The 13,676-nt window shown below is 35.0% G+C and overlaps 1 protein-coding gene across 1 annotated transcript in view; it reads right to left on the reverse strand.

Annotated features, from left to right (window-relative positions):
• Positions 1 to 13,676, reverse strand: part of LOC103976617 (myosin-6) — a 33,535-nt gene that overhangs the window by 10,879 nt on the left and 8,980 nt on the right. The window contains exons 13-26 of the mRNA XM_009391886.3: positions 12,851 to 12,908; positions 12,630 to 12,731; positions 9,322 to 9,359; positions 9,099 to 9,225; positions 8,146 to 8,316; positions 7,929 to 8,060; positions 7,530 to 7,639; positions 7,382 to 7,442; positions 5,522 to 5,699; positions 5,217 to 5,422; positions 4,701 to 4,820; positions 3,058 to 3,156; positions 1,839 to 2,051; positions 8 to 147 (exon numbers count right to left, since the gene is read on the reverse strand). Coding sequence (XP_009390161.2) covers positions 8 to 147; positions 1,839 to 2,051; positions 3,058 to 3,156; positions 4,701 to 4,820; positions 5,217 to 5,422; positions 5,522 to 5,699; positions 7,382 to 7,442; positions 7,530 to 7,639; positions 7,929 to 8,060; positions 8,146 to 8,316; positions 9,099 to 9,225; positions 9,322 to 9,359; positions 12,630 to 12,731; positions 12,851 to 12,908 — 1,755 coding nt within the window. The remainder of the gene's footprint in view (positions 1 to 7; positions 148 to 1,838; positions 2,052 to 3,057; positions 3,157 to 4,700; positions 4,821 to 5,216; positions 5,423 to 5,521; positions 5,700 to 7,381; positions 7,443 to 7,529; positions 7,640 to 7,928; positions 8,061 to 8,145; positions 8,317 to 9,098; positions 9,226 to 9,321; positions 9,360 to 12,629; positions 12,732 to 12,850; positions 12,909 to 13,676) is intronic.

A 13,676-nucleotide genomic window follows, 5' to 3' on the forward strand; every position in this document is an offset into this window, starting at 1 on the left:
TAGAAACCTTTTCACTGAATTTTTCAGTTCAGTTATCTTTGACTCTGCCTCAAGCGATTTCTTCAGCCTTTCCTCACTTATTTTGGTTGTTTCCTCATATTTCTTCTCGGTTTCATGAATCCTAGTTTCTAAAGAACTCACCAAAGCCTGCAATTTATAGTGGAGAATTGTGTAAGAGAAAACCAAATGAAGCACACCAGCATATCCCGTGAGCTTTCCTCAGCCCAATTCAAATCATCAAAAGGATTGGTAAATCCAAGGGCCACCCTGAGGATCTAATGTCCAGATAATTTTTCTCCCAAAGAAAGAGGGAATAGGCAAGCTCGTCATACCACATGATGGATCTTTGTTCTTTATAAATAGAGTAAAATGTGATAAGTTCATTGTTTCTTATTTCTTACTAGTTACAATAAAACCTGGTTTACAAAAAGGGCTATTATTTATAACCCTAAGCAGTGCTTAAATCATAATCATTACCTAATAAATTGAAGTGTATTTTTTTATGATCCCAATTCTTTACACTAAAAAAGCCAGTTAGATTCTTCAAGACCTTACTAATCCAAAATGGCTTACCATAGATTTACATTTCAAAACTAACATGTAAACAGTGTAGAATAAATGCAGATAATTGTCATTTATCCTGATGATATATGGTTGAACTAATTGTATGTGCATTTATTGGACGACCAAATGAAATATAAGAGGGGATAGCCAATTCCATTCCCTTTTTCTTTGCATTTTCTTTACTGTTTCTTGTCATTTTTTCCATTTTGGATGTGGGCCCACCAATAAAAAGGTCCCTTTTCCCAACCTTGGAAAAGGGATGTATATATATTACACAAGGGCTTAACTAGACGTTTACTATGTTGGTGGAGCAAAGAATTTTTTTGTACATACGAGCATTTAAAGTTTCATGTGGTTAGTTGACCAGTGAAGCTGTACTGGCAGTAAGCTTACCACCCGATACCAGTATCAGATTCCTTTTTATGTTTTTAAATGCCCAAAAGTTGATGACAGTCATATGCTCCCACACTCAAAGCACACCCTTCTGCACATCCTTATCCGACACCTGAATTCCTTCTTCTTCTCTTTCCTCCTGCACATCCTTCTCCTCCACCTCCTCCGCTCTCTTTCTCACCATCAGCTGGTCTGGTTGGTTGTGAACCATACCGACACTCAGATCCTGGAAATGTGTTTTTAATTCTTGCTTCATATGCTAACCAGCAGATATAGTCAGCTCTTGACCCTACTTGTATGAATGCCTAAAATAGCTTATATGAGTCTGCCTCCTCCCAGTATAATGATTGTTCCAACTTCCAACAATTTAATATACTGAGATGTGGAGTAGTCCAATAAGATGTAATCCTGTCTATAGAATTCTCAACTAATTATCACTCCATTGCAGTACTAAAAATCATAATGGTTCCTCTGATCCTTCTTCCTTCTCTTTCTCTATCCACATATATATTCAGACAAGCATGAAAAACACCATTATGTTTACGTGTGCGTGAGAGAGAAAGGAAAGAACAGCTGAAATTGCATGGCATAGTGTAGAGGGCAGCCATGTGAACAAAGCATGCTTTGCCACATTGACCATGTCAATGCCAATGTGCATGCCCATACATACAACATAGGCACATGGCTGGTGCAGGCACAGAACAGAATCCATGATATGCTAACAGGTATTGTCATGAGGACATGCATCTTTAAAGCGAATTATACTATCAGTATTACATTTGACACAGCAATATAAGGCTAAGACTTATTTGGTTTGCAGAGGGATATAACAATGAAAAGTAAAATGATAAAAAAAGATCCACTACTCAAAATTGACTCACCTTAAGTTTCTCATTTTCAGCAGTGACCTTATCAATTAAATCTGTATCAGTAACCTGCACCTCATGTATAACAGGAGCATCTTCTGCAGCCCTTTTGGTAGCTTCCTTCTCCTTGACTAATAAAGCTTTGGTTTCTTTAAACTGTCCTTGCGTGTCCTGCAAGGCTACTTGCAACTTTGTAATCTCTTGAGATTTTGATTCCTCCAGATCAAGCTACAAACGAAGGTAAATCAATTTCTATCAGGATGATCTACACGAGCTATGATCATGCATGCTATGAAAGGTCAAAACAACTCCAATTTCAAAGAGCCATAGAGCATCAAACATCTCAGTTGCTAGCTACTATGTCTGTCCAAGCAGATGTGAGTTGCAGACTTCAACCATGAATCTAAAAACCAGACAAAAGATTTAACAATAGACTAATGCAAGGCCTGTAAAGATTCTTACATCAAGCACTTTATCTTCACGCTAAAACTAATAACTAGTTGCTTTGACACTATAAACAGGCTTCATAATGAAAAATAATATAATATGTACAACAACAAACAAGAAGGAAAAATCATCTTGAAAACTTATCCCAAAATGTCACACGTAGTCGTCTATTTTATCACTGGTGTTATCCCATTAAAAGAATATTTGTTACTTGTTAGTACGATTCATGACAAGATCCATCCTGTGATATATGACCAGTAATCAGATGTGTCTCCATCAAAACTTTCCTATTCTAAGAAATGTAGCTATAGATAAAACCATCTTGGCAGATAAATTTTTTTAAAAAAAATTTCTTTCTTGACCATCCCTTTATTCATGACAAGAACAGGAAAAAATAATAAAAGACATAAGCTTTAGAGTTACTAGTTCCACAAATTGTGCAAAAAGTAATTAACATTTAATACCTATATTGAGCTAATAATAAAATTCCTAATTTCATTCTACACAAGATTGGGAAGCCCAATGCATGACACTGCCATCAGTAACTGATCCAGGGAAAGAGATGTTTACAAAATTTTACCCTAAACAGAAAGGCCATTTCCACAATTCATCGTACAGGTCACTATGGAACAACTGTACCACTGTGTTTACACCAACTTAAAAAAAAAATCTAATTTTAGAAGTAAAATAAAATACGACTGGTCAGTTCAACAATCAACAACAAACTTGAAATTTGTGTTCAAATGAAAACAAGATGAAAAGAACTCAACATTGACAAGAAACGAACCCTCATGCGTTTCTCCAGTTGCAGCCGCCATGTGAGTTCCTCAACTTGCTTCTCCAACTTATTTTTGGCTTCCTGGAGAGCACCAGTTTCCTTTGCGGCCTTGAACATTAAGACAACAATGATTCAACAAGAAAATACAGAGAATTCTTATTTAAATAAAAATGCGGTATTTGTGACTTAACTAAAATGTAGAAATAAATATAAGTTTGATCAAAAATGGATACACTAGAACAGAATTACAATACTGGGAACTTCTTTAGTTCAGAAAAAGTAATGGAATGGAAAAAAAAGAAAAACTATGCTGACCTTCTAAAAGAATAAATCATCAACTCAAACACCCACTACAGGTTTTTTATTTTTATTTTTAATTTTTATTTTATTTGGTACCAGCATCAGGCCATTCTAAGTGTCACATGGCTTGGAAGACAGGGTGTTTTATTCTGCCAGTTGGACAAGAAGGGGATGTCATCAACAATAACATGCATTCATCCCTCAGAAGACACTACAAATCCTTCAAAAAATTTATCTGTGTAAAATACATAAACTGTCCCATAAATGTTATATCTTCATTGAATTAACACTATGATCTTGTCAATACTATTTAACAGGCATGCCATACATTTTATTAGCTTAAACTTTGGGCTGAGGTCTCAGCAAAAGTTTGAGAAGACTAAAAAAATTGCATGACAGGTATAGTGTACAACTCCTTGATATTATTATTAGTTCATTGCTAAGAAAAATCTAAGAATGAAAAACCCATTGCTTTTTTGCATTATTGCTGATTATAATTTTTAAAATTCTTGTCTATTGCTAATTCCCAGAGTTAGTAGTTTCATAAAGCTCATGGTTCGCCAAGATCCATCAAGAATTTTCTGTTGTTACACAAGGTTTAAAATTTGGACCAGATATTGGCTGTGGACAAGGACTTGCGGGAATATGTCAAATAGGTACATTCCAGTTGTTGTGCACAAAAGAATTAAAATTTATCTTAATGTCAATATATAGTCGGCTACATGGTACACTAGCATACTAGTCCTTGGTCAACTAGATATATAGCAGGAAACATGGTATATTGATATACCATAACATTTAATCCCATGCTCTTATGTTTACTGCCACCATTTTCAGTGTGGACTCATGAATACCTCAAGTTCAATTTCTGCCATCAGATAAGACTTGCATGCAAAAACTGGATCAAAGGAAAGCATAAGAACATGTAGCCATTAGCATAAGTGCAAAATGTAGACTTTAAATAGAAAATGGTAATCTGAGATAATAAATGTGTTAAAAGAAAAAAAAATTGGTTTCTTTCATATATCCAAATGTCGAGAGCATATTTAGATTATTTAACTGTAACTCTATAAATTACATAAGATTCCCTCCAATGCATGGTGCGAGGATGGTCAATGTACATGCTTGTATCCTTGGAGGCAAAGAAGTTACTCCTGTGATTAAACAGCAATTATAGCTCATATACAATAGTCTTTATCAACATTGCTATTATTCAAGCATTTTAAGTGCTCCAAAAAACTTGAGTTCTTAAATGCCTTCTTGCAGCATAACTTAGTCATAATCTAATCTTTACCAGAATGCCAAAATACTACATGCTAGTGGTCAACTGTAGATGAACTAAGGATACGTACTAATTTAAGTTTCCGTAGCTCCCATCTGGCAACTCGTGCTCTCCAAGCACACTGCATCGTGATTGCTGCCATCTTTAGCCTGGCATAGTGTGATCGTGCCAAGTGTCGACGGAAATAACTCTGACAAAAAAAAGAGAGAACACTACATACTTTAAGAGGAGCAGCAGAAGGTTTTAGTGTCTTCTTTAACAAGAAAAATAATAATAATACATTAAACAGCAGTGTCCAGGGAAAGACAGTAGTTACAGCTGAAAACTAATAGGACTACACCAATATATCTGATATAATATTGTCTTGGAAATAGGTAAGTTAACATCAACGAAAGTTCATAAGCAACTGAATATCATAGGTTTCATGTTCATAATGCTCCCTGGCTAAATAGATAAAAGTAACATAGTATTTCACACATATTATACATAGAGAATGAACCGACGGTTTTCACTTTTCCACAGACTAAAAGAACAAGGTAGAACATATAAGTTAACATGTACATGTAATACAAATTAGTTCATCTACCTGGATAATTACTGCAGCCCTTGTTTCCTGCCTAAAATGAAGTTCCTTACGAGCAACCATCCCACGTAAACCAGATTGAATGATAACAGATGCAGAACACAAATCAGTGTAGGCTTTCCTTGCAAGGTGCATACGAAAATACATCTGGATTATCAATGATGCAGCTTGCCTCTGCATATTTTGATAATGTTGACGTGCAATTTGTCCTTCAATAAAATTAAAGCATAAATCAATATTTTACCCAAAATAAATTTATTTTGATGGGTGTCAGATGCGCAGCAAACTATAGATGGAGCACAATTTACCTCTGCATGTAGCTTGTATCGATATAGCTGATTTCCGGAGTGAAATGAAATTTTTGCGTGCCAAATATGAACGAAATTTCCTTTGAATTTTCTTGGCTGAGAGTCCTAGAACTTCGTTCCTACGAGCATCTAATTCAGCCATCTGACCAGCACGAAGAAACACCTTGGTTTTGCCTATCTGAAGGTTCACAGATTGAGCATGAATGTGGTCATTTGACTAGGCAACATTCATTTCACTGTTGCTTTTGAGAAACTGACAAACATATGCAGTCTAACCACACATCAACATCATGCAAAAGCACTAATTTATTTGCACTTTTCTATGAGCTTTATAAGTCATGTACAATCTTCGGCTATAGCAGTCAAAGGAAACAAGATGTAGCGTGTAGCCATATATCCTAAGTTCGTTAATCCCAGGTTATTAGTAGTAAGGGTATCTACCCTTATATGCCAAGACAACTCAATTTACCTCTAACGATAGTTGGTTCAATATGGGCATTGCATTTTCACCACTAAAATGTTGGACGGATTGTGGCATCATAGTCATCTAGGTAATGCCAAATCCAGAGGCCCACCACATTACTGCTATTATCCTTGATTAACTTGCTCCCCATATCAATCAAGGTTAACCATAAAAATGCACAATAAATTCCAGCATGTCCCATGCACCACAAGCAATTATGTCCTGGTAACATTGGACATATTCTAACCCAAGATGCATAATAATACAATCCACCATCTACATCTAATCAAGGTTTAAATCTCAATCTGGTGGATATACCAACATGTACTGCCCGGTATAACTGAAAAAATAAATATTGATCTACTGAGCTATATGGTCCAGTAAAGGTTTTTGGTTGGACCAACAAGGATCGGTCAATATCTGTCAGAGTGGTATCTGAAATCTAGCTTCCAGTTTGGAACTAAAACATCCCAATGATTAGGCCCACATCAAGAGTTGACATTGGGCTGGTTAGTATATATGACAAAAGTGGCCTATTATTATCACTTAGGCTTAAGGTCCATCCTCTCCTGGTTATTTGTGATGAAAAAAAAAAACTAGTTGTAAAAGCTCAAGATTCTCTGTCATCTACATTTTTAGAGTACATAATACATGATAATGTTAAATTGTTAATAGTATGTTCAATAATTGAGATCTGAAATACTTCAAGTTGATTGCAAGAAAAGCTTCAGCTTTTCTTCATATTAACAATTTGTCAAGAAAATAAACTAAATACCACTCAAATATTTAAGTTCATATCAGATCATATCCAGGAGGATATAGTAGAGATTCACAGCGAAGATTGATTTAAGGGGAAAAATTTTATACATTTGGCAACTTTTGCTCACATCTTCTGATTTCCTGACTAATTCCAACTGTTGAAAGCAGGTTTCCAATATATAAATGCCAATTTGTATGTTTCAAGAATGCTAAAGGATTTGCTCTATAATAAAATTACATAGATTTTGCTAAACTCGAGCTTAGGTCTCTGAGATATGACTGCTAAATTCACATTGTCAATTATTGAACTAGTGCGCCTACATCTCATCTCCAGGTTACTGATGTAGTAAGCAAAATTTCTCTGGCTCCTTAGAAGAGATACTGTCTATATGCTACAAATTTTCAAGCCATCCACTTTTAGTCATGTCATAGAATTATAGCAGGGAACATCAGATTAAGCACCAGGTGTAAACATAAAACATTGGTGATGCATTACTAGAAAAGAAATATGTGAATGAACGTATAATTAGACATTCACCAAGTAACGGACAAAGAATGAATGATCCTGCAGAAAATCCTTATTAGTTCGATGACCAAAAATACAATTGCATGCCTCTTGATGCCAACTGTAAAGTTACCTGAAAGCCTTTCAGATCCACCTTCTCCATCAGTCTCTTAGTAACAGCAGCCTCATCAGAACTTCCATTTGAAAAATGAAATGGAAATGTGCAGCTAATTAGAAGTCTAAATGCATCAATATCAAACTCAAATATCCACAATAATTACCTTTCATCTAACAGTTCAGATGCAAAAATTCCAAAGCGGTCAATAAATTCATCAAATGTGCGTCGTGTTGGGAACCCAGCACAACTTATCCTGATTGCCTCCAATACCCCCTGCATGCCACATAAAGTACATCATTTGGAATTTACATGTATGACAAAAGAATTTCAGTTTTGTAACTTGCTCCCATTGTGCTTGGGCCAGAATACAAAACGTCCTGACTGGTATTGACAGTTGGACACTATGCCGATTGTTCTGTGATGCCATGCCCTCGTGCTACCATGTCACTATGCTACTACATAGCTTGGTAGATGTTGCACCACAGAAAGCACAGCTGTGCTGCGCAATTCTTGCCAAGAACAAACAACATGCAGAAAATTTGAGAAATGGACAAAATATTACCCCACAACGAAGCTGCTGAAGCACATTATGGTTCTCGAAAATTGCTGGCTTCAGAAGATTATTTGGTTTAACACAACGAATATAGTGGGGCTGAGTAGCACTTAGGGTTTCCAATAACGTTTGAAGTTGTTGCTGCATAGTCATAGGCACAATAATCAGTAAACAAATGCAGCATAGAAGCATCAGAAATTGCACATCAAGTGAATGAACATTTCACCTTAAATCTTAGACCTATCGATGAGAACTTTGAAGATTTTGATGAGTCCTCAGAAAGAGGTGGGAAGAGATCTGCAACAAAAGTACACCCAGAAGCACCCAAGAGTTCTTGATGCTCAGCAACAACATAATCTTTGTTTTTGTCTAAAAACAATTCTGTCTGATATGTGACCTGATAAAAATAAAAGAAAAAAATGATACCCGAATGTAATTAATCTACAATGAAATACTAAAAGTTGAAGGAAAACCTAAAATCATTTACATCAAGACTACAAACAGCCCGGTTTGGTCCAGTTTATGGGAATAATAAAACGAACTTATCAAAAAATAATAATAAAACGAACTAGTAAATTACTGTTTGAGAATTATGCTAACAAACCAAATGATTTAACTATAGAAACCAAACAAAAATATTGTGGCCCAGTTCAGTTTCAGATATGGTTTATACTCTATTTATATAACTCAAAATCATGGTGATATAACTCGACTTACAGTATTGATTCTTACAAAATTTCGAATATTGTCATAGAGATGTCATGAAGAGATCAGAAAAGTGTAGACTACAATCAGAGAAGGGACTAAACTTATTAACATGACCATGGTTTTGTACAACAAATTATAAAGTTATATATAATGATGATTTATGCAAGGTTCGCAATACCGTACCGTACCGATATTTTGACCTGGGCTCGGTACCGGTATGGGGTACCGAGCACTGTAGCACTGCTACAGTGCGGACCGGTACCAGACGGTCCACGTACCGCTGGCCTGTCGGACCGGTATGTACCGCCCGTACCGGGCGGTACGATTCGGTATGGCAGACACTAGATTTATGTTCCTTTTGATTCCGAATAATAAGCTAATTATTTTCTAAATTTTTCAAATTCCAAATAGAAGCAAACCACCTTTTTTTGAAAGTTCAGGTCAGAGCAAATAGTGAACATTTCAACTTACGTCGCCAGCATAGTGACGGATAGTAAAGTCTGAACGTGAAAATTTGGGCTTGCTGAACCGCTGGTGATTCTTAAAAGTTTGGTACAGCTTCTCTGCAAATGTTTCATGTGTTGACCTTGGCAACATGCTGTAAAAAAGAAAAGAAAACATGCATCAGATGCTGATCTCCAGGCAATATGCTATCAATTAAATTCAAGAATTGGAGTTGTGTTCTCATACATACCAAGCTTCATCTAGGAGAGCAATTATCCCACCAGGTTTCTGAAAATTGTTTGATTAGAAGTTAGAAAATGAAGAGATCCTGGTCATCTGATAACTCCATAAAATCAAAAACTACACTCCCCGTCAAGCTATAAATTATAACAAGAAATAATGCAAGTTCAACGAGGATATCTGGAAACAAATATGGATATATATGTCTTACGAGTCAATACCCATGCACATATAGACCAACAGATGCAAGAATATGTTATACTGTTTTGTCACTTTTACTGAAATTCATTGACATTTCCTAAAATTTTTATTTAAATTTGTGGTTACTAAATAGAAGCAGAACTCATTGACATCTTAAAGAAACCATCTTGGTCAAAATATATATACACATATATTTATATATTAACTATAGGTGTGACAATCAACTAGAACAACTAATTTCCAGTGTGGCTTCAGAAAATCTTCATCAACTAGCACACTCTTCATCACTCAAAACCAATATAAGTAATGATATTGATAAAATGCCAAATTTGGTCTTCTAAAGGAAATGTTGTTGGACCATGGCTCACCTTACTGGTTCATACTAGTATACCAACTGGTCATTGGTACGATACATACCGAACCATACCGATATATCGACATATGATACGATGGGCATACCGCCAAACTAATTTGTACCGCCCATACTGGTCCCCTATCAGATTGGTACATACTGCCCGTACCGAGGGTATGCAGCAGTACTGAGAACCTTGTGCTGGACTACATGGATTTATCATGTTTTAACAGAAAGAAGAGGTAACATAGTATGTAATTTCATGCCAGTGTCAATAATTAGATCCTGATTCTGACAGCAACTCATGGACAGGAGTTGCATGACAAGTCACTGAGGACTTAGAACAACAATAACGATGACAAGAAGTTGTGAAGTTAACTATTTGGGATCATGGATCTTTTTTTTCACCATTGACCTCTATGCAACACAATATCTCTAGTTTATAAAAAATCAGTCAAAACTCTATTTTATTATTTCTAATATAGTGTTTTAAGTTTTTTCCTCACTCTCCTCGCACTAGTAATATTTTTTTTCTTGCACCAATAATATTAATTGGCCATAACATCAATAAATTTCCTCTGAATATGTATGTATTGGCTTCTCTCTCATTTTATCCTCTGGTCACCGATTAATGAATTAAAGCATTATTTTTTCTATCATACCTAACAATTTCATGCATCCAGCTCAAAATTATCATCTGAAATATAAAATTTTGCATATGTTATTTGTTAATAGGTGAACACCCGAATCCATAAAGCATGGTTGAGTTGCCTTAAAATTTTTGTTTCTCAATCTAGGAGACACCTAACAATCGCATAAAACCCCTAATGCCCTAAGTTTTAACCATCAAGCTTTTACTCTAATAATAGTATGTTCATCGAACTCCCTTCTGGTTGAATAATATATCCAAGACATTATTTTTCATAGGTTCAATTTTAGTCCTATTTAATCAAAAACAATCTGTCTTTTTTTTGGACAACTTTGACAACTATTTTTTCTTTCTCATTTTTTTCTCTCCTCTCACACACTATTCATGCCAATATTCAATAATCACTAAAACTTCAGTACGGTTGCTATATTACTTACTTGTTCAAGGTCGAACAAAAAAAACCAATAAGTGTAGCTCGATATTTGATTCTTTGGTTTCAAACACAATATAAACCAATAGTCACTAAATATCATAAGATTCCACCAAAAATCAAGCCGTATGTATCTTAAATCACCAACTAACTAGTACATACAGCTTAGTACAATCATTATACCCATCAGTTCTAATAAGTAACTCGTTCTAGGCTACTCGCTGCAAATTTTGTACCAAACTAATTCAATCAAGATACCAATAATATAGTTTTGTATTGATTCGGAACATAGTTTTCCATCTTTGAAACCTTGTGTCAGTCATTAGTTTGATTCATTATTTACTTTTTTTTTTGTTGAACTGATAGAAGCATGCTCACTTTGTTTAATTTCCTTAAAATAAGTTTTATCGATTCTCAATCTGATGTGAACAGGTTGACCCTAATTTCAGCTTTTTTATTTCTTTATTTGACCTAGTTTTCCCTCTAATAATCCATTCCTAAACCAGAGTCCTCCGTTATAAAATTAAATAATCATATGATTCACTGTCTACTTGCGCTATAATATCTCTAACATTATCCTTGATCATAAATATAAGTTATATAACTATATAAACTAGCAAAATTTTAGAATTAGCCATAGACATGCTTTATGGCCTTCGAGTCAAACGTGGGTAGGATACATACAGTGAGGGTGCCTTCTGGATGCTCAGCTGATGGACTATTCCTGAACTTTGATGTGCATTTGTCTTCTATTTATTTACTCACGTATTATGTATATTGATTTCTATTAGCTTTCCAACCTCCAGTTCAACTCTTAATTATCACAATTATTCAGATCTTACCATTATTGATGCATCATAACTTATCTTCTGGGCAGAAAAGCACTTGTATCATATGATTATGGGCCTAGAGGTACTACATTGTGCTGTAAAAATATAATCCTTAACAAAGATTAATTGTAGCTAACAGATGCCAATTGAAAATAAACTTAACAATAAATTCTCTTACATGATAAGAGTCCACAAATCCTTGAAGAACTTTTGAGATTATAATAACTGCTTTGTTAGAAGTGGTTCATGCTCCTTTGATATGTAAATGAGTTTAATCTTTGAATCCATGTAATTTTAAAAGGCATGACAGTAGAATTTATAGGCAACCAGAAAATTGAGCAACATGTCTGAGAAAGTAGCATGGTAGAAACTTGTAAGTAGGCTATAATAATACAAGCTTGATGCGGGCAATTGCACATATGACAGGGGAACTAAGTTCCGGCATTAACAGGCAGGTACTACAATTATACTGTAAAGAAAATAAAATCACTCTAATAGTGTGTCGCAAATTCCCAAAGAATTGCACAACGAACATTTTACTTTCGAAATTTGTACAGCCAGTTCATAGTTTTAAAGTTGATTTATCTAGCTATTTAGGAGTAGTAAAGATGATTCTTCAAAAAAATATTGGCAATTGATTATTTGGGGAAAATAGTTAAAATGACAGACCAAAAGAATATAAAAAATATAAGCAACACAAATTTAATGAACGCAAATTTCAATACTGAATAATAAATTACAATAAACATTTAATGACTTGTTAACTTGCAGGTCTATGGGAATGCTCATCTATTGATGGCAGTCAATGTAAAAGCAATTTTAAATTACAAATAACCAAGGTAAACCTATAAACAACCTTTTCAATAAGATCCAGAATGTCCTGGTTGTCAATAAATTCAATATAACTCCAGTCAATTTCTTCTTTCGTATATTCCTCCTGTTCCATCTTAAAAACATGCTGTTGCAAGAAGCAAAAAATAAATCAGAAATCATCTGGTGCATATAAATTAATTGTCTTCCCAACATAGTATGTTTAGGAACTACTATGCAAATGGAAGATAATTTCCATATCCAAACCTGATTAAAATGCTGCTGCAGTTTTTCATTAGTAAGATTGATACAAAATTGCTCAAAGCTGCAAGTGATGCATACGTTAGAATTTAAAGCATGACTGTTAAGATCAGAGATTAAGGAATCCAGTAAAATGATTAGCTAGTTACAGTTTAAACAAGAACAGCCATATATTAGTAAAAGGCATCAAACAGTACAACTGATATGCATAAAAGATCAATGGTAAGCATGGGAAGAGAACAAGTTGCTTAAAGTAACCACTAACCCATTACATCTGTCAGATAACCTTATAAAACTTACTGCTACACTCATTTCAATGTTTGTGCATACCAAGCTCAAGCATTTCTAGATTTATGGTTCTCGTCAACAACCTAGTACCAAGTGCTTCTGCCAAAGAGAGGATAATATGTTCTATATTTTCCCTTCTCTTTTGTTGTAGGGGTTGAATTTCTTAAACTAGATATCAGATCAAATGGGTTACCACAGATTCCCCATCTAAAATCCTCATCAGAGAAAAGGAAGTTGGACTGATTCAAGGGTTGGAGGTCACTCCTTATCTTTCAAAATAACTATCCTTTCAAACATAATGCATGTGAGAATCCTTGAAGCAAGGATTAACATTTGGGGTATCGGACCCATGGTGGTCCATGATCAGCCTTGTATGGGTTTGGTCAGTGCTGGCATACCACCACATAATATGCCAGCATGTACCGAAAAGAGTGAACCAAAATGAGCAACCTAGAACCCTACGCCCAGAGTCTATAGGAAAACAGATCAGACAACCTGAAAAGGGATAATTTGCTTCTAGAATAACTCCTGAACTAGTAAATAC

The sequence above is a fragment of the Musa acuminata genome, chromosome BXJ3-4 (assembly GCF_036884655.1).
Source record: "Musa acuminata AAA Group cultivar baxijiao chromosome BXJ3-4, Cavendish_Baxijiao_AAA, whole genome shotgun sequence".
Classification (NCBI taxonomy): domain Eukaryota; kingdom Viridiplantae; phylum Streptophyta; class Magnoliopsida; order Zingiberales; family Musaceae; genus Musa; species Musa acuminata.